General features: G+C 42.5%; 1 protein-coding gene across 4 annotated transcripts in view; it reads left to right on the forward strand.

The window, feature by feature from the left end:
- Positions 1 to 929: 929 nt before the first annotated feature.
- Positions 930 to 25,038, forward strand: part of napepld (N-acyl phosphatidylethanolamine phospholipase D) — a 45,673-nt gene continuing 21,564 nt past the window's right edge. The window contains exons 1-4 of one of the 4 annotated variants that reach the window (XM_072241169.1): positions 930 to 1,259; positions 3,643 to 3,952; positions 10,529 to 11,175; positions 17,265 to 17,379. In XM_072241169.1, coding sequence (XP_072097270.1) covers positions 1,087 to 1,259; positions 3,643 to 3,952; positions 10,529 to 11,175; positions 17,265 to 17,379 — 1,245 coding nt within the window. In that variant the 5' untranslated portion in view covers positions 930 to 1,086. Of the gene's footprint in view, positions 1,260 to 2,450; positions 2,536 to 2,613; positions 2,694 to 3,153; positions 3,559 to 3,642; positions 3,953 to 10,528; positions 11,176 to 17,264; positions 17,380 to 25,038 lie in introns of those variants that run through there. The other 3 variants (XM_072241171.1, XM_072241170.1, XM_072241172.1) reach the window with 3 other exon arrangements.

Raw genomic sequence — 25,038 nt, forward strand, 5'->3', positions numbered from 1 at the left:
CCTATCACCTACCCCTGGTGCCCCCCCCCGCCCCATTCCCTTTCTCCCATGGTCCACTCCCCTCTCCTATCAGATTGCTTCTTCTCCAGCCCCCTCCCACATCCTTTCCAGTCCCGTTGGAGAGTCTCGGCCTGAAACGTAGACCGTTTATTCAATTTCATAGATGCTACCTGACCTACGGAATTCCTCCAGCAGTTTGTAACTGTTGCTCTGGATTTCCAGCATCTGCAGAATCTCTTGAGTTTATTATATAACTAATTTCTTATAGCATTAATTTAGACACAAGCATTTTGCAAGATCAAATTTATTCTCAATAGAAATGATTCTTTACAGAAAATTGTTTGTCAACAGAAATGTTGACAAGGAATCAGAACAGAAATCATGTACTGTCATAGTCAAGAAAGTATTTTAAATATCTTTTTCGAAGTAGATTATGAAAATAGATTATTAGGAAAGACGCAAACACGAGAAAAAATGCAGATGCTGGAATTTCAAGCAACACCCATAAAAGTTGCTGGTGAACGCAGCAGGCCAGGCAGCATTCTCAAGGAAGAGGTACAGTCGACGTTTCAGGCCGAGACCCTTCGTCAGGCCTAACTGAAAGAAGAGCTAGTAAGAGATTAGCCCTTCTTTCAGTTAGTCCTGACGAAGGGTCTCGGCCCGAAACATCGACTGTACCTCTTCCTAGAGATGCTGCCTTATTAGTAAAGACATCGTGCACATCTTGAGATTTGAAATATCTATCTAAATAAAACTAATCTTAACCTTAAAAGAGTGTGGGAAAACTTCGGAGAATCCCAGTTCTTTATCTCTCAGCAAACCAAACAATGAAAGTTATAAAAATCTAAATCCCGGGCCGGAACTGCGATCTGGTTTGTGATTGGCCGTCTTTATTCTCAGGATCATACACGTGACTCGAAGTTGCCAGGTAGCTGCGAAAGTACGTAACGTGGGACTTGCTCCTGAGGAATTCGCCATTTGCCGTCATTTGTTTTGCCCCTCGATTTTGTGGAGTTACAGTTTGAAACATAATCGAACATGCCGATTATGAATAACATTCAGATCACACTTGTGGTCTGAAAGGCGATGGTCGGAGACAGTACCGGCTCCGTGTGCCTCGCGATCTATCGGCCTTTCTTGGCTGTTAGTATCACAGCAACGATTAAATTTCTGAGTCTGGCCCACAAATACTCGGTGAAGTGTGGCGAGACCGATCCAAGAGGCGGCATGGGAGAGGCTAAATCCCATTGTCATCCCAGGTGAACTACTAACCTTACATTTATTTCACCGACACTAGACCTCGCTCTCAATAATGTCTTTTAGCGCCTCTTAGTTTCAAAAATAGTTCCCTTTCTTGTTACTCCTGCGGCCTTAGCGAATCCAATTGCGATTTAAAATAATTAAGCGGAAGCAAGAAATTAATCGGAGATCTAGAAACTTTAAATATTGGAACCTTTTAAGATTTATTTTAACGAAGAGAACTTTTTGGACGCATTGTTGGTGTTATTCCAGTCTACAACGGCTTTTGTTAATTTGGGTTCATTCATCATGAGTTCCGGTGCTAATCCCTAAAGTTTGACACTAGGGGCAAACTCTAGGAGGAGTTCTTTTTAACAAAAGAAATTACTGTAATTCAGGTTTGTTCCGAGCAACCTGACCAGCAGCGAAAGTCCCCTGACCACTGCTTTACTTAGAGCATTCATTAAATAAGTCTACACTTTTTTTTCCCAAATTGGAAAAAAATCTAGAAATAAATCGGATTTTTGGTCGTCTTAAACGTAAACTATTTTACTTCCATTGGTTTTACTGGAGAGGCCGCAGCTTGACACCATTATACAATTTAGCCCAAAATAGAGGCGGTGCTGACAGACAATGAAGGGGGCCCAGGGTAACTTTCTGCATTGAACATTTTCTGTTTGATCGGAGCTACCGCAGATTACTGTACCTTCAAAACAGACATATCTTGTCTAATCAAATAGGTCCCGGCCCGAAACGTCGACTGTACCTCTTCCTAGAGATGCTGCCTGGCCTGCTGCGTTCACCAGCAACTTTGATGTGTGTTGCAGAGTCAACAGTTACTGTTTTTGAATCCAGTTTGATATTAGCGACCCCCACCCCATACACACACACACACTAAAACTGTGTCAGCCTTTCTACAAGTCTGCACACGGAAAGCGTTTGAGGGAAACTTTAATCTCGTTTCCCATTCGAGCGGGATTCAGTTGTTCAAAGGTTGAACCGGAGCTGCGGAAGTCCACAACTCAGATAGAAGCCTGGATCTGCAACTCCTCTAAACCCGGGAGAGAATTTCAGCGATTAATTTGGGCTACTTTGTTGTTTATTTTAATGGAGGTGTGTGTGTGGGGGGGGGGGAGTTTCTCTTTGTGCCTCCGACAAAGTAGGTTTGAGTCATTTGCTTGTAGGACTGACTGGCTGATTTGCAGTGTCACGTGTTTGAGTAGGGCAGGGGCTGACCTCGGGGTTCTGGCTCGTTCCTCTGTCAGCGGGCGGCAACCACGGGAGGAAAACTACACAGTAAGTGTGAGCCCGCCATCGCCCCTCCTCCCCCGGCCCCCAGAGCGCTGCCAAAACACAAACACGTCGTTAACATTCACAATGTTTCCCCTTTCCGCTCAGCGGTCTGTTCTGCTGCTCGTGGAGCTAACAGTTCTCTGTAGTCAAGCTGCCAAGACGTAAGCTGAGAGACAGTACCTTGGCTTTGCGGTGAACTTTTATCTTGTTACAGTTCATCGGCGGATCAGCCGTTTACTGCGATAATTAAGCCTAGTGATTAATAGCAAGCATCACCTGACGTTATGGTTGAACAATCGGAAAGTTTGTGTGTGTGTGTTTATGCTTATGCTTGTGCTTACCTTCACGTTATACACAGCCTAGCGTCGTGGGCATTGCTTCGTTAGGAGAACCTTCGTTAGTAGTTCCCATTCGGGAAGGACCGCTGGCGTTTGGAATACATTAGTGTTCCATTCACGGCGCTGACGATTTAAGAGGCATTATTTTTATTCGTACTTGTTGAAAAACCCAGAATTTTATCTGGGTTCAGCTCTTGTTTTAAAGACTGCCAGAGCTGCTCAGCAAGGTTACCGCAATGCCATCTCCACCGCAGTTTTTGGCCGATGATTGCTATTGATGTTGGCTGCGTAAGATGCGCATCCGCCAGACTGATTTATACCATCGGCCGCGTTAGTGTGTGTCCCATTGAGGGTCCCGGACCCTGCACAAAAATCCGGGGGCTAATTAGAACACTGGGAGGACTTCTCCCCAAAAATCAAGGCAAATTTATAAAACACCAAGAGGTCTTTCGTTATTTTTGCGCCGTTGAGATCTGACTCTTGCCCGGTGCAGTTACAAGGTGCAGTTTTATTTCCTGGAAAGGCTTGGGGGTCGCAAGAGATTGATAGCTAGCTCAGACTTCGGAATTATAAAGTCACTGACAGTCGTCCATTTCTGAAACTGCTTCACATCGATCTGCAAGTAACAAGTTAAGTCATTAAATAACAGAATGGGAATGGTGTGAAGCTGGGATTTTGTACTTTGCAGGTACTTTACATTTGTAGAAATTTCATGGACCCTGACGTCTATTCTTAATAGTCGGTTTGACATTTTTTAAATCTTGTACTACAGAGCTGAGGGGAGCATGGACGTGAACCTGGAAGAACAAGTTCCTCATTCCAGGAGTCACTATCCCAAGGAAGCTGTGAAGAAAAGACCGGGAAATGTGAGCCGAGAGTCCCGAGGAAGCACTTCATCCCGAACCTCCAGGAAAAGCTTCAGACTGGATTACCGACTGGAAGAGGATGTGACAAAATCAGAGAAGGGCAAAGATGGCAGGTTTATCAATCCATGGCCAACGTGGAGTGCCCCTGCTTTCAGCAATGTGTTGAAGTTTGTTGTGATGGAGAAAGACCACACAAACATCCCCAGTTCCAAAGAGGTGAGTGCTTTGAACAACGCAAGGTCAGAATCTGTCCATCTGTTTATAGATCTGTTATCGGAGTGGTTATTTGTAGCAATAATGTGCAGCATTTAAACAGTGACAGAGTCCTACCTCACAGAAATAGGTCTTTGACCACTATGTGTATGCAAGGTGAGCGCTTTAACAATGTGCATAATTAATCTAGGCTTTTCCAATGCATTTTCTGATGATCTGATAGCAACCTGCATATTAAAAATACTAAAAGCAGTCTGTTTACATGGTAATACACACAAAATGCTGGAGGAGCTCAGTGGGCCCAGTGGCATTGATGGAAAAGAGCCAAGACCCTTCACTATGGTTTCCAGCATCTGCAGATTTTCTCCTGCCTACTTGGTGATCTGGTGGAACAGTGACCCAGCGTGGAGGGGCTACTAGTTTGATCTGTCTGCTTATGGAGAGTTCCTGGGACTGAACTCAGGATCACTGGCTATTAACTGCCAGGCTGTGTTTTAAAGGCAGTTCAAAGGTGCTAAGGCGACTCCAGTCCTGAAGACGCTGGACAAACGAGCATTGGTTGGACCAGAAGCAGTGAGATTTGATTTTGGTAGAGTAAAATTCATGGGAGGAGGAAGCATGTATGCATATGCCACTGGAGGAAAGAAAGTTCAGAGAAATATTACTGGGCAGATGATGAAGAGAAGAGGTAAGAGTACCAGACATGGTAGGAGATAAGCTCGGGACTCAGGAGAAAAGAATTACCAAATATTGGTGTAGTGTTAGTGTTGCTGCCTCAAGGCTCCAGAGACAAGGGTTTGATCTCAACCTTGGGTGTTGTCAGTGTGGAGTTCTCCCTGTGACTGCATGGGTTTTCTCACGTGGATAACCAGAGGCTTTTTCCCAGGGCTGTAATCACTACCATAAGGGAGCATAGTTTTAAGGTGCTTGGAAATAGCTACAGAGGGGATGTCAGGGGTAAGTTTTTCACAGAGTGGTGGGTGCGTGGAATGCACTGCTGGAGGCGGTGGTGGTGGAAGTGGATACGACAGGGTCGTTTAAGAGCCTCTTAGCTAGGTTAGAAAAATAGAAGGCTATGCGCTAGGGAAATTCTAGGCAGTTTCTAGAGTAGGTTATATGATCGGCACAACGTTGTGGGCCAAAGGGCCTGTAATGTGCTGTAGATTTCTATGTTCTATCTCGAACGTCACCGTAGGGTGATGTAGGATGTGGGTGGGTGGCAAGAGAAGGGGGAGCTGATGGAGATGTGAGATCAGTGAAGGACTGATGCAGCAGGGTGCTTAGTGGGGGGGGCACGAGGGGCTAGTATCTGTGTCAGTTGGCTTTATATCTAATCGGATTTATCCTCGTTCAGTATGCCGAATAGCTGGAAAACAGTGAGTGGCCTCCTCTTCGAAATTATGTGAAGCCTACAATGTGTAAGCCATAACATTCTAGATTGAAGGTTTTCATAAAAGTAAACTTCCCTCGAAGATCATTATATGCCGTGACTCATGCTGTTTTTTCAGGTCAGTGTCTAATTGCAGTTTATTTTGGGCTCATGACATTTATCCAGGAGAAAGGAGTGAATGTTTCCTCCATTACCACTGCAGTCTGCACTTTCTGGTGGTATCACACACCACCCCTATCAGTGCAATACGATCCTTCACTTTCCGTTGTCAGGCCAAAGGATCAGTAGTGAAGTGATGTTTGTTGCTAGTCTAGACAGAATTGGGTTATGTTATTTCTTGAAGTGGAATCATAGAATTGTTCTTAAGAAGCCTGGGTAAGGCCTCGTAATGTAGAATGCCACCTGGAGAGAGGGGGAAGATGAGGTAACTTAAGAAGTAGTGCTCACTTCCAAATACTTCCAGAATATAAAAAGACTGGATGGTTAAAAACAGCTGAGGAGTTCTAATATTTTGAGATTGTCAAATGCAACTTAATTGCCTTGCTTCCAGCAGCAATGTAGCCTCCAGTACAGTGCTGAGGAAGAGCTGCATTGTCAGTGAGTGGTACTGCCTTGTGAAGTCCCAACCCTGTCTGCTTTCAGGTGAACATGTCCCCGGCCTGTGCTGCTCCTTTCGAAGTATAGCAGGGGAGTCGTCCCAGACATCTTGGTCCAATGTCGATAACACAAAAATAGATGGAGCTGTGGACAGTGAGGAAGATTGTCAAAGGATGTAGATCAGTTGGAGCCATGGGCCGAGTAATGGCAGGTGGAGTTTTTAACCAATTAAATATGAGACTTTGGGCTTTGAGAGGGGAAGGTACATTGTAAATGGCAGGCTGCTTAGGAACACTGATGAACAGAAGGATCTTGAGCTGCAAGTCTATAGCTTGCTTAAAGTTACTACACAAGTGGGTAGGGGTGTCAAGAAGACATGCAGCATGCTTGCTTTCATTTTTTTGTGGCATAAAGTATAAAAGTTGGGAAGTACTATTTCAGCTGTATAAAACTTTGGTTAATGTACATTTTGGGTATTGCAAGCACAAGAGATTCTGTAGATGCTGATAGTCCAGAGCAACATACACAAAATGCTAGAGGAACTCAGCAGGTCAGGCAGCATCTATGGAAATGAATGAACAGTTAAAGTTTTGGGCCAAGACCCTTTATCAGTTCTGACGTTTAGTGCAGGAAAGAATGAAAGAGCAACTTCATGTGAGGACATTGTAATTCAACATTGAACAAGTATGGCATTTTTGGAAAGTTAACATTTTTAAGAGGATTCAATTTCTGCGAGGTTGTGTTATTGTGGAAAGAGCTGTGAGAGTTTTATTTAAAGACAAAATACTAGAAGACAAATTTTATATATGTTCACTGGCATAACTCATGAAAAAAAAAACTTTTAATAGAAACAACTCCCAACTTTAGGACAGAATAATGAACTGTTAGCTTCTAGGCAATTTTAGGGCTAGTACTCACCAAATTTAAAACTATAATCACATGCACTGGTCCAACAATGTGGAATAAAATAATTTAAATGCCTTATATTTCCTTGCCAATGCCTCCAGCTACTTAGGCCCCTATTCAGACCTTCTTGCCTACTCTCACCTTCCTTGAAGACTCTATTTACAACCTACCTCAAACCAAACTTTGGAATCCATCTTCTTCTTTGGATTGGTGCCAGGTATTATTTGTTTCTGTAATGCATTTTGGTAGGAAGAATGAGGAGAGGCAGCATTGTTCTAAAAGTTGTGCAGGAACTAAGGGATATAGGGGATTGCATGCACAATTCTTCGAAAGTAGCAGGGCAGGTTGAGAAAGTGGTTAAATGCATATAAAGTTCAGAGCTTAATTATTAGAGGCACAAAGCATAAAAGCAGGGAAGTTATGCTGAACCTTTTGTAAAACATTGGTGTGGCCTCAGTGGGAGTATTGAGTTCAGATCTGCTTGCCTCACTCTGTGTGCTTGAGAAAACACGTCTTGAGGAACAACTTTGTGCAGGCAGATCATATCTTACAAACTTGATTGAGAGTTTTGAGGAAGTGACTGATGTGAGTAGGTCAGTGGATGCAGGAAGGCATTTGACAAAGGTCCTTCATAGTAAGTTGATCTAGAAAATTAAGATGCATGTCATCCACGTGGACTTGGTAGCTTTGGTCAAGTGTTGGCTTGCCCAGTGAAGTAGTAATAGAAGGGTATTATTTTGGGCAGAGATCTATGACCAGTGGTGTTTCACAGAGATTGGTGCTGGGCCCTCTGTTGTTTGTAACTGGGAAAACCAACACCAATGCTGTTTACAAGAAGGGGATGAGCAGACTCTATTTTCTAAGGAAGCTGAGATCCTTCAATGTGTGCAGCTGGATGCTGGAGATCTTTTACCAGTCTGTTGTCGTGCGTGCAGTCGTCTTTGCGGCTCTATGTTGGGGGAGCAGTATCAGTGCTGGTGATGCAAAAAGACTGAATAAACTCATCAAAAAGGCTGGATCCGTCCTTGGCTACAACCTGGACTCTTTTGAGTTAGTGGTGGAGAGGAGGTCACTAAACGAACTGTTATCCATTATGGACAATCAGGCACAGCCTCTCCACCACTGACTGAATAAGAAGCGGAGCACCCTTTCGAACAGACTCGTTCAGCTCCACTGTCACAAGGATCGTTACAGAAAATCTTTCCTACTAAGTGCAACAAACATGTACAACAGTTCACCTCTGTGCGACAGGAGAACACATATCATAGTACAATAGTCTCTGCTTTATTACTTTGTACATTATCATTATTATTGCACATTGGACATTGGTATTATTGTTATATTGATTATTATTGCTAAGTGTGGTTTTAAATGCTGCTGTAACAAAATAATTTCCCACGGGATCAATTACTTATTATTATAATACGTGACTTAGATGAAAATATAGATGGGTGGTTTAATAAGTTTGTAGAGCACACAAAGGTTGGTGGAGTTGCACAGAGAGGCCATGCAAGTCGATGAGGAGGTAGAGAAGACACTATGGCTTGCTTACTTTTGTTGTTTGGGGCTCTGAGTATATGAGTAAAGAAGTCATGTTGCAGCATTTAAAAATTTAGGGTGGGGCACAATTGGAGTAATATGTGCAGTTCTGGTCACCCTATCACAAAAAGATTGTGGATCCTTGGGAAGGGATGCAGAACAGGTTTGCCAGGATGTTGTCTGGATTGGGGAGGATGATCTTACAAGGAGAGGTTAGACAAACTTGGATCATTTTTTTTTTGGAGCATCAGGAGCTTAGGGGAGACCTGGTTGAAGTTTATAATATTGTGAGAGGCATAGATAGGACAGGCAGTGAGATTCTTTTTCCCATGGTAGAAATGTCAAAGTACCTAAGGAAATGCATTTAAGGTGAGGAGAGGGCAAAGTTTTAACAGAATTACAGGACAAACACTTTACGTAGTTGGATGGATCAGCTTGTCACAGATATGATGGTAGTGTGAGACAGGCACATGAATATGGAGGGATATGCATCATGTACAGGCAATAGAGATTAGTTTAAATTGGCATCATGTTCAGTACAGACTTTGTGGGCTGAAGGTCCCGTTCCTGTGCTATGTTTTATGTTCCTAACTGTCTAGATCGAAACATGGGCATTAGCACAATAGTCTGAGGGATGTGTCTAGCTGATTTTCAGATTAGGCAAGGAACCAAGAAAATATGACGTATCTGTAGCTCAAAGGGAATGTCCTGTAGTGGCTGTAATCATATCTGAAGTCACGCAAGGTTTCTTGGAAGCATCTTGTCACAGTCACAGAATTATCCCCTCCAACTATACATCTTTATCAGTCGCTCTTTCTCTATCTTGACTACTGGGGACTATCTAAAGATCAGATGGTGATCAGCTCCAGCCTCAGATCTGTTGATGTCTAACCAGCCAAGTTTAGGTATTGATTATAGCCAGTATTGATCTGTACCATAACCTAAACAGTATCTAGACTGGACTATTGCAATTGGACTGCATTCCTAATAATGAGATCTAGTAAGTAAACACCTCTTCTATCTTTCAACATCATTACCATTGCTGAGGTCCTCATTATCAATATGTTGAAAATGGCCAAATGCTTTAACAGTACCAGCTGTTTCAGTAATGTGACTGGCTATTTCATAATATAGTGCTGTCTGTGATTTCCAAAACTTAAGTCAGGAGTGTATAAGAATTCTCACCACTTGCCTGGATTGGGTAAAGAAGTTCTATTGCATATAAAGCAGAGAAGTTCCCAAACTTCTGCCTTGTCACTGAATCCGTAACTGTTCACTCTAGCATGGCGTGCAGGGTATATTGTAGTAACTTATCAAGTGTTCCCCACCCCCCACTACACCCTGTAATCTCTGCCACCAAGTCCAGTATCATCTCCAAGTTAGTTACTGCCTGTTATGCTGCTGGTGTTCAGGGCAGCAATGAAGGTCCTCCATCTCTGTCTGTCCCTACAGTCACACACAGATATAGAAGATTCTTCATTGCTGTTTCTTTAACAATTTTTGTTTGACTAGTCTGGAACCTGGAAGACCGGTGGACCACCCTTAGTTTGGCCTCTACCCTTTAACCCATGGGTGACCCTACCAAGAGCCAAAGCTCAAGGCCTGGACTCCAGCCAACATAGCTCTCTGGATCATTGAGGCACACAAGCCTCCAAACCCAACGACAAGGTTGTAGTCCTTTTTGGAGGACCATCTCCAAGTTTGACACAGAATGCGTTCAGTAGTACATGAATTAACATATCTGTGTTTTTGGTTACAGACTTACTGTAGAACTTCCTTCACTCCTGAAGTTGTTTGATCATTATTTCAGAACAGTTCAAGAGAAGTAGTTACCTTCCAGTAGCACTCCCAAGGGACCATTATTAAATGACTTCTGCTCAGAAGGTTTAACAATCAAAATTCCAACCTAGAGGAAACTTTTGTCAACTCTAATTGGTCAAAACAACCACCTTATTAGTTCACATTATGATTTAGAAATGAACTTAAAGTAAGATTCTGCCTGTTTGTAAAAGTGGTGATTGTGATTTGCTTATAGTGTGTTGCTTTTTCATAACACTTTTATTCATCTCAGTTAAACATGCAGGTGACAACAATTCATTGGGGAAAACAGGCCATTTCTTCTTTTAATCTATTGTCTTTGCTTCTAGGAACTTGATGAAGGATTGCCAATAAAAGAACCATTCTTTGTCAAAAACCCAGAACTGGTGGGCGATGTGGGCAGTGGAATCCGAGTGACGTGGTTGGGACACGCGTCGCTGCTGGTGGAAATGGAAGGGGTCACTTTTCTGACAGATCCCATCTTCAGCCAACGAGCTTCACCGGTGCAGTTCTTCGGACCGAAGCGGTTCCGAAACCCACCCTGTACGGTGGCTCAGTTGCCCAAAATAGACGCTGTGGTTATTAGTCACAACCATTATGATCATTTGGATTACAATACCGTGCTTAGTCTCAATGAGCGATTTGGGAGTGACTTGAGGTGGTTTGTACCGTTGGGTTTGTTAGGCTGGATGCAGAAATGTGGCTGTGAGAACGTAATCGAATTAGACTGGTGGGAAGAGAACTGTATCCCCGGGCACGATGAGGTCACGTTTGTTTTTACACCTGTGCAGCACTGGAGCAAGCGGACTGTAACAGATGATAACAAGGCACTATGGGGCAGCTGGTGTGTCCTCGGACCTTGGAACAGATTTTTTTTTGCTGGTGATACAGGTTACTGTGTGGCCTTTGAACAAATAGGGAAACGATATGGACCATTTGATCTTGCCGCAATTCCTATTGGAGCCTATGAGCCGAGGTATGTAGATTTTAAGGTGCTTCTGAATTTTACTTATTATATTTCATGTACTTAGTACTTTCTGACCTTGAATTGAGATGGGGAATAGTCAATTATTTCCAGTTGTAGACTAATTTGATTTAGTCTAATAATTCACTAAATGGCCTCATCAAAACAATTGCCACTAATTCATATCAATGTCAAAATGTGACAATGCTGAAATTGCTACTTTCTCAGAACGTACGGGTAGCACTCTTTTCCTTTCTACAGGAATGATCATATATAGTCCACGGATCACTTGGAGGAAGCACGTACCAAAGAGCAAAAACCTCCTAGCATTAGGGGCTGAGTTAAGGTTTAACAATTATCGTTGCCATGGACAACGCAGAAAAGCAAGTCACTAAAACTTTGACTTTAACACTTTTTGAGCAAATTGAATAGCTGCACACGCAGTAGTAGAACAATAGAATCATTTGCTGGCCATGACTCATCAAGTTGTGAGTTACATATGTGGGCAACACCCTTCATCATAAGGGAGACAAATCGGAGCATGTCCCCATAGGCCTGGTGCTGCATTCCACGTTTCTCAGATTGGCCCAGTCTGGATTATGGAATATGACCCTCACTCACAGGGGAGAAATTATGCTGCATGGAGCCAAAACTGAGAGAAAAGGGGAAAAGTAACAAACTCAACAAACCCACCCTTCCTCCATTCTCCCTCTAATTAAAGATAAATTCTGAAAAATTCAGTTTATTTTTAAAAAATGTCTATTTTCACATTGCCAGCCGATTAAAGGGAGCGGCTCAGCAGGATTAGATATCGTTACAATCCCTTCAGTGGTCCAGTATTCCTCTGTTTTCCTCGCATCACTCTTAGTTTCCATATACATCCAACGGAAATGAAATAAGCCATTCGGCCCAACAGTTCCAGGCTGACATTTCTGGCCCACACTGGCTTCCTCCAAGTTTCACATTCTAACAAGATTCTGGTTGAAGACGCTTTTCCTGGATTTTTAATCGAGTTTATTTTCTCCTGCAAGTACAACTGTCTTCTCAATTTCTTCTGGTAGTGTATAGAGGGCACGACAGCACAGTGGTTAGCGCCAGTGATCAGGGTTCAGTCCCTGCCACTGTCTGCGTGAAGTTTGCACGTTCTCCCCGTGATCAGGTGGGTTTCCTCTGGGTGCTCCAGTTTACTCCCACCTTCCAAAGGTGTAGGGGTCAGGGTCAGGGTCAGCGGGTTGTGGGTGTGATGGAAGCACGCTAACACTTGTGGCTGCCCCCACCCCTGCCCCAGCATGCCCTCAGATAGTGTTGGGTGTTGACATCAATGACGCAGTTCACTGTGTGTTTTGATGTTACAATATATATGTGACAAATAAAGCTACTTTAATCTAATCTGTTCAGTCTTTCCTGATGGTCGTGACCTGACGTTATAACAGCAAATCATAATCCGTGCTCACCGCAGCTTCCCGCCACCATAATTGTGATCGGGTTCCTCTTGTCCTTACCTACCACCCCATCAGTCACTGCATCCAACATATTATCCTCGACAACTTCCACCATCTCCAAAGGGATCCTACCACTAAATGTACCTTTACCATCCCCCCCCCAGCTTTCCACAAGGATCAATCCTTCCATGATTCTCTTGTCCATTCATCCCTCCCCTCTAATCTACTAATTTCTCTCCCTGCAAGCAGCCAGTGCTATACCTCCTCCCTCACCTCCATTCAGGTCCTTCCAGGGGAGGCCAAACTTCACCTGCGCACCTGCTGGGGTCATCTGTTGTGTCCGGTGCTCCCGATGCGGCCTCCTCTTCATTGGTGAGACCCGTTGTTAGTTGGGGGACTGCTTCTGCAGGGAGAGAAACTAAGTTAACGTTTCAGACCAATAACCCTTCATCTGAGCTAAGAAAAGTGAGGAAGCAAGTATGTTTTAAGTTGCACTGTGGCAATGGAATGGTGAAAACAGAGTCGAAGTGTGGAAATCGAGAATATATGCGTGAGACAGCTGTCTTGATGCCATCTACCAGAAGAAATTGAATGCTTGTTAATCATAGCTGATCTGCCTGAAGGAGTGTAAATAGAGGCAGACAAATGATAGCAGGAGAGAGAGAGAAAGGAAATTGGGGAAGTGAGATGCAGATCACAACTGTAGCTGGAGATAAGAAATTAGCCAGTGGTGGAAATGCTCAGTGAATCAGATCACATCTGTGGAGAGTTTCATCAGAATCGGCCAGGTCTGACACAGGCAGTACAGACTGGTTATCTACTGTCCTAATTCATTATCTTTTGTTTACACTCTTTCAGACTAGCTATGCTTAGTTAGCATTCATATCCCTATTTTCAACAACACAGTAAACAATTGTGGAACCTGGACAGCTATGGCTGCCATGTTGTGAAAGACAGCCCCCTCACCCTCTCTGCAAATGAAAACATTCTGCATTTGTTCTCGTACTGTTCCAATACTGATAGATCATCAACCTGAGACTTTAACGAGATCACTCATTTCCACAGATACTGCTCAAATTTTTGTTTTTATTTCAGATTTTTAGCATCCCTAGTTCCTTGCTTTTGACAATATAAATGTATTTTTACTTGTAATAATGCCTTCCACAAACGAATAATTCTATGTGCATAAAATATTTTCATCACCTCTTTCAATATTAATTCTTGATTCAAATTGACTTACTAGTGGAGACTATTTTTCAGCATTGATTCTCTTAACTGCAGATGCCGAGTATGTCTGTTAGACTGCTCAGCATTCCTTCTTGCTGCATTGAGTTTCGGTCTGCTTTTAAATTCTCTAATTTCAATATGCCTTTTGCAGATTATCCTAGTGAGTCAGCCCTACTCATTTTCAGCTCTTCTATTCTTTCAACAGCAAGTATAAAACTGTGCATAATTTGTGAGGTGTGGGTGAAATATTGTTTTGTACATTACCATTTTCTTGCTTTAGTATTCAAATCAGGTTTGCACAACGGGTTTTGCTTGTGATTCTTTCATCACCATTGAAACTGAACTAGATATATTTGCCATAGTAGGATGCTTGAGACAGTTAATCCCTTTTTATCAAACTGTCCACCGTATTTCATAAATGAGAAAAGAAAACATTCAATCTGCCTTGTTGATAAGACATCCATTACAATATATGATCTTTGCAGCAGCCACTTCAACTGTGCAGACAGCCAGCTCTGCAAAAGATTCAGCTGAAATATGAATTGCATTTGGAGAGAACATTTATGTCCTGCAGTACCAGAGCAAGCTGCTGCTGGGACTATCTGTCACGAGCAGTGGAATGGTGGTGAACTGATGAATACTAAAACCATTAGCATGTACAGTTTTGAAAACGCAAGAGCCTCTGTAGCTGCTGGGAATCCAGGGTAACACGCACACACACACAATGCTGGAGGGACACAGCAGGTCAGGCAGCATCTATGGAGAGGGTCTCAACATCTTGGGCTGAGGCCCTTCATCAGGACTGGAAAGGAAGGGGGCAGAAGCCAGGAAAAAGAAGGTGGGGGGAGAGGATGGCGTACAAGCAGGAAGGTGACAGGTGAAGCCAGGTGAGGGAGAAGGTAAGTGGATAAGGGAGTGGGAAGAAGTGAGAAACTGTGGGGGGGGGGGTTGTGATAGATGAAAAGGGTAAAGGGCTGAAGAAGAAGGAATTTGATAGGAGAGGAGAGTGGACCATGAGAAAAAGGGAAAGAGGAGGGGCACCAGGGGAATGTAATGGGCAGATGAAAAGTAGTAAACGAGCAGCCAGAATGAACAGGGGCAAAATAGAGAAGTGAGGGGGTGGGAGAAATTATGTGGAATCGATGTTCATGCCATCATGTTGGAGGCTACCCAGACACAATATGATGTGTTGCGCCTCGAACCTGAGGGTGGCCTCATCATGGCTGTAGAGGAGGCCATGGACTGACATTTCCGAATGGGAATGGGGATTGGAATTAAAATGGTTGGCCACTTGAAATCATGTTTGTTGTGGATGGTGCCAAGGTGCTCAACAAAATGGACCACCAATCTACGTTGGACCTCTGATGTAGAGGAGGCCACACTGGGAGCACCACACAGTGGATGACCCCGACAGATTCTCAGGTAAAGTGTTGCCTCACCTAGAAGGACTGTTTGGGACTCTGAATGAAGGTGAGGGAGGAGGTGAATGGGCAGTTTGTTCTGCTTGCAGGGATAAGTGCCAGGAGGGAGATCAGCGGGGAAGGACAAATGGACAAGGGAAACACGGAGAGAGTGATTCGTGTGGAAAGTAGAGAGTGGGATGGTATAAAGATGTATTTGGTGGTAGGATCCGGCTGAAGTTGCAGAGACTGATGTGCTGGACCTCCAGAAATTGGTCTACAGCAGGGATGATTGATAAGTTGGTGGCCTAAGGTAGAAGGAGATGAGTTATTAACTTTAAACTTTCTGCATGATCACTCAAAGAGTTGAACTGCACGTGCATGTAACGAGAGCTGTATAACTCATCTCCTTCTACCCTAGGCCACGAACTTATCAATCACCCCTGCTGTGGACCACTTTCTAGAGGTCCAAGACGCCGACTTCTACAAAGGAAGGATCCGTATGCTCCACGACCGCTGGACTAAGTGTGTAAATGTAGGAGGGGGCTATGTTGAAAAACAAATGTGCTAGGTTTTCTAAAATTGATTCCTTCTACTGTAGGCCACAAACTTATCAATCACCCCTCGTATGTGTTTTCTAATCCAGCATGTTAACACAAAGCTCAAAGTAAATTTATTAACAAATTATGTATATGTTAACATACACTACCTTATGATTTGTTGAAACTTATTCTAATTAACTTACCTTGAAACTTGTACTTTATCCAGAGTTCAAGGTTCAAAGTAAATTTATTATGTCACCGTATACAACCCTGAGATTTATTTTCTTGCGGGCATTCTCAATAATTCCAATAACCATAATAGAATCAATGAAAGACCCCACCAACAGGGTGGGCTAGTGAGCAAAAGACAACAAATTGTGCAAATACAAAAAGAAGGGGAAAAAGTAATAAATAAGCAATAAGGATCGAGAACATGAGATGAAGAGTCCTTGAAAGTGAGTACATAGGTTGCGGGAAGAGTTCAGTGAAGGCACAGGGAAGCTGAGTGAAATGAAGTTGTTTAATTTACTTAACTATTAGGGTCAAATGTGGGATATTGCTTGCTCAGTTACTCCCTGTATTAAACCCCTACCCCTTCTGCCCTCTCTGCTCATTTAAGATATCGATTGTCTTAAAATCAGTGCAGATAATATTACACATTTCTTTGAGATCACTGCAAATTCCTCTAACTTGTGCATAGGACACAGAATGGGCTTCTTGAGGGGGACAGTATATTTTATGCTTAAGCAACACAGTTGTAATCATTGCAGAAGCTTTTCCTTTCTCTCTACCCCCTTCGCAATTCAAGGCCGTAATCTAAAATGACATTCCAGTGCCGCAGTGCTTTTTTAAAGATACTGTTCATTAAATGAGAAATTCAAAAGATCGCCCCTGGCTGTTCTAGAATACCTCGTGCTAAATTCCACCAAGTCTCTGATCAAAATTCTTTCCTCATCAAAGACTGCCAGAGAATTTATCTTGTGCTCATTCATGGGAATTTTTCTACCTACATAATGACAACCTCACTTAAAAAAATAATTGCCTATATGAAATTTTAAGATATTTACTGATACGATAACTAACTACATTTTAATTCACCATTTAGGCATTTAGCTTATTTTGTAGATTGCTTTTTTTCATGCTTCCTTTATTATCCAGCTTTGTTTTGTGGTACTTTATTAATAGCTCACATTAATGCCTTCAGTTCATGGAAAACGAGGCTTACTCAATGTTTCTGGAATCCTCTTTTGCTTACTTATTGTGTTAGAATTTTGGTAACAACAAACATAGGCCAGGCAAAGTTTTATAGCTTATGCATGAGCTAGTCAAACTCCATCACCTTTCCTGCTTCTTTTTTGCATTTTCTGTTGAATTGATCAAATGTAGGAGGGTGATGACGTATTGCCTGACTCAGCACGGAAACGCGGAGCGCTGCGCTCTGGGGTTTGAGGCTCACGGTTTATCAGTCCATGTCTTCGTCTCTCCTCCAGGTGGTTCATGAAGTACAACCACGTGAACCCAGAAGAGGCTGTGAGGATCCACGTGGATGTTCAAGCAAAGAAGTCTGTAGGAATACACTGGGGAACATTCGCTTTAGCCAACGAGGTCAGTACTTTGCAGTTCAAGGTTTCTTTCATATCGTAGAATCATAGAAATCTACAGCACATTAAAGGCCCTTCGGCCCACAATGTTGTGCCGACCATGTATAACCTACTCTGGAAACTGCCCGGAATTACCGTACTGCATAGCCCTTATTTTAGGCACAACATTTTCTAGTTTAGTATCTGAAAGTTTTTTTTTCCATTTGACGTTCCTGTACTTTGATTTCCATGTAATTTACTTGCAGAGATGGAACATGTAACCTCCGACCTCTGAGCTCTGAGTCATATGTGAATCTGGGTCAGTGTGTGTTAACTACTGAAATGACTCTTGTCCTTGTTTTCGGAAAGGGATTACTCATTACATGGTTCATTAAATACATCTGACCTATTGGGGTGACAACTCATTTCAGCTGGGACCATGGTGAAAATGTGCAAAGGACCTAGAAAATGTGGAAAAGTGAAAGTTGACTCAGGATTAACAATATCATTAATATTTTTTTTACTGGAGATGGATTTAAGTGGTTGAGGAAGAAGCGGGGTATTTCTGATTTATTCATTCATGGGATATCAATGTTGCTGGTGATGCATTTCCTTTCTATTAATAAATACTCTTGAAATAAGGAAGCAAATAACAGTCAACCACAGAAGTGTATCTGGAGTTATGTATAGGCCAGGACAGAGTGGATAGAGACAGCAGATTTCCTTCCCAGAATGAGCTAAATGAAATGAATGGATTAGTATCTTCTAGTGGTTTCATGATCACCATTGTTGACACTAGCTTTTTTAATGCCTCCAACTATAATGGTGTGATTCACACTTACATCCCTGAACTGATAGATGCAAATCTAGTGACAGCTGAGGTCAGAAATCCCTGACATGTCCCTCTTCCATCTATTTCCTTGGGTCAGGGTAATGGTGGAATCAGAATCAGGTTCAGGGTTTGTTATCACTGACGTATGTAGTGAGGTTTGTTGTTTTGTGGCAGCAGTACAATGTATAAAACAATTATTATGTTACAAAAAGAAATATATAAGATACATGAAAAGAGAGCAAAATAGTGAATAGTATTCATGGGTTCGGACATCTTATGGTGGAGGGGAAGAACCTGTTCCTAATTTGTGTGTGTTGTCTTCAGGCTCCTGTACCTCCTCCCTGAAGAACTCCAAATGGAGCATACCACCAAGAGAGGTTGTCTTGACTAAATATGTGGTGTCATGGCATTCAGTCAATGGGACTAGAAAAGATGGTAGGCATCTACTGTGTGGCCTTGTAGGAAAAGCAGAGAACCAAAGACCGAAAAGAATCCTTACGGATCTATTTAGAAGAGAAGACCCTGATAAGCCCTTCTTTATTTTTCCCAACATTACCTTGGCCGAGGTTATCTCAGCACCATCTTTGAATTTGATCTGTGATGTGAAGCAAGGCAGGTTGTTCACAAAGTTACACGTGTTATATAAGGAAGGATGGAAGGTTTCGAATGTGTGAAGTAGTGGCTTGTTAAAAGTTGACGGTTCATGGGCTCATAGTTCAGAAGTTAAAAGTAAATTTATTATCAAAACTCAGACGTCATTGTATCCCCTGTGATTCATATCCTTGCGGGCATTCACGGTATATACAGAGAACCACAATAGAACAATTGAAAAACTGTACACGAAAGAGACAGACAAACAACCAATGTGCAAAAACCAAATAAATAAATAAGCAAGAATTATCAAGAACATAAGTCGTAGAGTCCTTTAAAGTGAGTCGGTAGGTTGGGGAATCAGTTCAGTGTTGGGGGTGAGTGAAGCTATCTCCTTTGGTTCAAAAGCCTGATGCTTGAAGGGTAATAACTATTCTTGAACCTGGTGGTGTTACAAGCAATATCATTCAGATATCTGTTATGTTTCTAACAAAATAGTCTGGAACTCAGAATTAAGTTCAAATCGGTTTCTGATGGTTTTTATGCTAAAATAGAATGTATATTATTTTTGTACTTTGACAGAGAGGAGGAAAAATCTACTTAGATTCTCATTTCAGATGACCAATCACTCTCTTCTGTTGACAATTTTTCATTACTCCACTATCCCTGGAGCGTATTGTCTCCATTCTGGAATATAATATTTTTTCCTTTTCTTTCTTTTAACTCCGAGAGAAGAGCTCGATTCTCCTTTGCTGCCCCTCACAATCTACAATCCAAAACCACATGCATTTTGTAGATGTTGTAAGTAGGCAGAGTTCATTGCTCTGGCCAACATTCTTCTTACAATGGATCATAGTGTGTGTGTAAAATTTGAACTGTTACAGAATTGCTGAGAAAATCTTTTCCAGCACTTTTTAGCATCTCTTGTAAGTGCCTGTTAATTAAATTCTTCGTCTCCAGAGTAATAAAATGCACAACTGAAGTTTATAGTTAAATCATTCAGAGAGAAAAAGACATTTTTCTTAAGAATGGCTCCTCACCTGTTGAAGTAGTAGCAAAATGTGCAATTTGTGTAATTGTCTGTGCCATGCCGTCACAGTGTACTTATTGTAATTACTGAATCACAGGTCACGGCTGATTTTCTATTGTCTTCAGCAGGATTACTTGCACCATTGCTGTCCCAGTTGCTGCGTCTGTTGACATTGCTGTTTGAATAAAAGTCTCCCCACTTTAACTTGATTTTTAAAACTTTACCATTTCTTCAATATTGTCCAGAAGAGCATAATTGTGCAAAATATAATCACAAGTATAACACTATCCTTCAGAATAAATATGAAAATATTTACTTTTTAAAAAAAGTTATTAGGACTTTGTAATTACTTTCTGCTCAGTTTCAAAGAAGATACGATCTGCGCTGTGTTTCCTGAATATATCAATGGGAATGTGCTTCTTGAACACACCTGAGGTATTAGCCTAAGTACAGAGATAATGAACTGTGTGTGATTCCTAAAGATGTTAGACAGAGCGTGCTCCTGAAAGTGCCTGAAATTATTTACTAATGGTATTAACTATGACTACTTCCTGAAGCTATTTGATAGGATATACTTCTTGATGCTAATGATAAGAATACATTTCCTGCTGAGTATGATTTTCTTTTTTGGAATTAGATTGCATTTGGTTCTTGAAGATGCATGAATGCATTAACTCTACTGTATTTCCTCTGTGTATCTTCTTATCTATTTTTAAACACGGTGCCTCAAGATATTAGGCAAACTATGTTTCCTGCAGGTATCCTTGTTAGTAGATTTGCAGTATTTTGTAAAGGTGTTAACTAGGGTGTGTTTCTTTAAAGTAAGAGCCGGGTCCTGCTTCCTGAAGGTATTAGCCAGGCTATGATTATTTATGGTAGTTGTTAGACGATAAGACCAGAAGATATAAGAGCAGAATTAGGCTACTTGGCCCGTCAAGTCTGTTCCATCATTTCATCATGGCTGATCCAATTTTCCCTCAGCCCTAATCACCTGCCTTATCCCCATATCTCTTTATGCCTGACTAATTAACAATCTGTCAACCTCTGCCTTAAATATATATTAAAAACTTTGCCTCTGCAGCCACCTGTGGCAACGAATTCCAGATTCACCACTCTCTAGCTAAAGAAATTCCCCCTCATCTCCATTCTAAGAGAATGCTCCTCTATTGTGAGGCTGTGTCCTTCAGTTGTAGACTCTCCCACCATAGGAAACATCCTCTCCACATCCACTCTTTTGAGCCTTTCAACATTCAATAGACTTCGATTCGGTCACCTCTTATTCTTCTGAATTCCAGTGAGTACAGGCCCAGAGCCATCAAACGCTCCTCATATGATAAGTCTTTCATTCCAAAATCATTTCTGTGAACTTCCTTTGACCCTCTCCAGTTACAGCACATCCTTTCTTAGATAAGGAGCACAAAAGTGCTCACAATACTCTAAGTGAGGCCTCAGCAGTGCTTTATAAAACCTCAGTATTACATCCTTGCTTTTCTATTCTAGTTCTGTGTTTTCTGAAGCTATGAGCTAGGGTGTACCTCCCCAAGGTATGAGTTAGGGTGTAACTCCTGAAGGTGAAAGCTAGGCTGTACCACCTGAAAGTATGAGCTAGGGTGTAGTTCATGAAGGTATGAGCTGGGGTGTAGTTCATGAAGGTACGAGCTGGGGTGTAGTTCATGAAGGTATGATTTAGGGTGTAGCTTTCAGGTGGAATTCATTTCATGGACATTTTAACTAGGGTGTTTTTCCTTAAAAATGTAACCAGGAGGCATTTTCTGAAGGTTTTTTTTTTGTTTTTGTCTAATGTACGAACTATCAAGTAGCTCTTAAGGATTTTAGCAAGGGTGTGTTCTTTGAATGTTTTAAATGGAGTGCGTTTTATGACGTTAGTTAAAACTATTTGACAAGCATGTTTTTTGACGTTTCCCAACACTGCATTACCTGACTTTATCTACCATAGTGCTCAACCCAAAATTGTTCCAATCCCATCTACATTTCCTTAAAATGCTTGACTGTCTTATTGAGGCACTGGCTACTGATGATAGCCTGGTAACATTTCCTGAAGTCATTAGACAGGATGTGATGAGGTACATGGACTACAGATGGCTGCAGATCTCCAGAAGCTGGCCACTCTTTTTCCTTCGTCACTCATGGTGTTACATTCAGTGGATGCTCTGCTTTTGCCTGGGGAAAAGGTACGTAGTTCAGGAATTAGAGAGCTGATTTACCAGCAATGTTACAATAAAAGCCTTTCCAGGTTTTTAATAGTTTAGTAGTTCCATTTAATATCACAGTAATGTATACAATATACATCCTGAAATTCTTTTTCTTCCCAGACTTCCATGAAAACAGAAGAGTGCCCCAAAGAATGAGTGACAGTTAAAACATTAGAACCCCGAAGCCCCTCCTAGTTCCCCCTCCCACGCACCAGCAGCAAAGCAAAGAGCCCGCACCCATCAATATAGCAATCATACTCTGGATGAAGTGGAGTCAGTTTTGACTTTTGGTTGGATACTTACTTGTGTATTAGATGGCAAGCTGATCAACGTAAATGTCCTTACCCCCTTCCTGTTGGCTATCGATTCCACACGGTAGCTCCACAAGAAAGATGATGCAGGGGTGCAGTCCACCAATCTACACTTGCACTAGTTTGTCCACTAATACCATTCAACTCTGTAAAGGTTCATCATCAAAAGAAGGAAATCTAATATCCAGAAGTCCCGTTTGTTAAGTGTGTCCAGGATGGATTCCTGTCACAGTATGTGGACAGGCCGACTAGGGGGAGTGCCATACTAGATCTAGTACTATGTAACGAATCGGGTCAGGTCACAGATCTCTCAGTGCGTGAGCATCTGGGGGATAGTGACCACCGCTCCCTGGCCTTTAGCATTATCATGGAAAAGGATAGAATCAGAGAGGACAGGAAAATTTTTAATTGGGGAAGGGCAAATTATGAGGCTATAAGGCTAGAACTTGCGGGTGTGAATTGGGATGATGTTTTTGCAGGGAAATGTACTATGGACATGTGGTCAATGTTTAGAGATCTCTTGCAGGATGTTAGGGATAAATTTGTCCGGTGAGGAAGATTAAGAATGGTAGAGTGAAGGAACCATGGGTGACAAGTGAGGTGGAAGATCTAGTCAGGTGGAAGAAGGCAGCATACATGAGGTTTAGGAAGCAAGGATCATATGGGTCTATTGAGGAATATAGGGAAGCAAGAAAGGAGCTTAAGAAGGGGTGACAAGAGCAAGAAGGGGGCATGAGAAAGCCTTGGCGAGTAGGGTACAGGAAAACCCCAAAGCATTCTTCAATTATGTGAAGAACAAAAGGATGACAGGAGTGAAGGTAGGACCGATTAGAGATAAAGGTGGGAAGATGTGCCTGGAGGCTGTGGAAGTGAGCGAGGTCCTCAATGAATACTTCTCTTCGGTATTCACCAATGAGAGGGAACATGATGACAGTGAGGACAATATGAGTGAGGTTGATGTCCTGGAGCATGTTGATATTAAGGGAGAGGAGGTGTTGGAGTTGTTAAAATACATTAGGACGGATAAGTCCCCAGGGCATGACGGAATATTCCCCAGGCTGCTCCACGAGGTGAGGGAAGAGATTGCTAAGCCTCTGGCTAGGATCTTTATGTCCTCGTTGTCCACGGGAATGGTACCGGAGGACTGGAGGGAGGCGAATGTTGTCCCCTTGTTCAAAAAAGATAGTGGGGATAGTCCGGGTAATTATCGACCAGTAAGCCTTACGTCTGTGGTGGGAAAACTGTTGGAAAAGATTCTTAGAGATAGGATCTATGGGCATTTAGAGAATCATGGTCTGATCAGGGACAGTCAGCATGGCTTTGAAGGGCAGATCGTGTCTAACAAGCCTGATAGAGTTCTTTGAGGAGGTGACCAGGCATATAGATGAGGGTAGTGCAGTGGATGTGATCTACATGGATTTTAGTAAGGCATTTGATAAGGTTCCACATGGTAGGCTTATTCAGAAAGTCAGAAGGCATGGGATCCAGGGAAGTTTGGCCAAGTGGATTCAGAATTGGCTTGCCTGCAGAAGTCAGAGGGTCGTGGTGGAGGGAGTACATTCAGATTGGAGGGTTGTGACTAGTGTCCAACAAGGATCTGTTCTGGGCCCTCTACTTTTTGTGATTTTTATTAATAACCTGGGTGTGGGGGTAGAAGGGTGGGTTGGCAAGTTTGCAGACAACACAAAGGTTGGTAGTATTGTAGATAGTGTAGAGGATTGTCAAAGATTGCAGAGAGACATTGATAGGATGCAGAAGTGGGCTGAGAAGTGGCAGATGGAGTTCAACCCGGAGAAGTGTGAGGTGGTACACTTTGGAAGGACAAACTCCAAGGCAGAGTACAAAATAAATGGCAGGATACTTGGTAGTGTGGAGGAGCAGAGGGATCTGGAGGTACATGTCCACAGATCCCTGGAAGTTGCCTCACAGGTAGATAGGGTAGTTAAGAAAGCTTATGGGGTGTTAGCTTTCATAAGTCAAGGGATAGAGTTTAAGAGTCGCGATGTAATGATGCGGCTCTATAAAACTCTGGTTAGACCACACTTGGAGGACTGTGTCCAGTTCTGGTCACCTCACTATAGGAAGGATGTGGAAGCATTGGAAAGGGTACAGAGGAGGTTTACCAGGATGCTGCCTGGTTTAGAGAATATGCATTATGATCAGAGATTAAGGGAGCTAGGGCTTTACTCTTTGGAGAGAAGGAGGATGAGAGGAGACATGATAGAGGTGTACAAGATATTAAGAGGAATAGATAGAGTGGATAGCCAGCGCCTCTTCCCCAGGGCACCACCGCTCAATACAAGAGGACATGGCTTTAAGGTAAGGAGTGGGAAGTTCAAGGGGGATATTAGAGGAATTTTTTTACCTAGAGAGTGGTTGGTGTGTGGAATGCACTGCCTGAGTCAGTGGTGGAGGCAGATACACTAGTGAAGTTTAAGAGACTATTAGACAGGTATATGGAGGAATGTAAGGTGGGGGGGTTATATGGGAGGCAGGGTTTGAGGGTCGGCACAACATTGTGGGCCGAAGGGCCTGTAATGTGCTGTACTATTCTATGTTCTATGTTTACTGGCTCAAATCAGAAAGGGGAGGAGGAAAACAAACTGGATAGCTGTACTGGGTTAATAGCAAAATAGGACATCAAAAAGTGTTGACAGCAGATTAAATTGCCGGGATAGTGACATATCATGTGAGGACCTGTGTTTTC

The sequence above is a fragment of the Mobula birostris genome, chromosome 23, assembly GCF_030028105.1.
Source record: "Mobula birostris isolate sMobBir1 chromosome 23, sMobBir1.hap1, whole genome shotgun sequence".
Classification (NCBI taxonomy): domain Eukaryota; kingdom Metazoa; phylum Chordata; class Chondrichthyes; order Myliobatiformes; family Myliobatidae; genus Mobula; species Mobula birostris.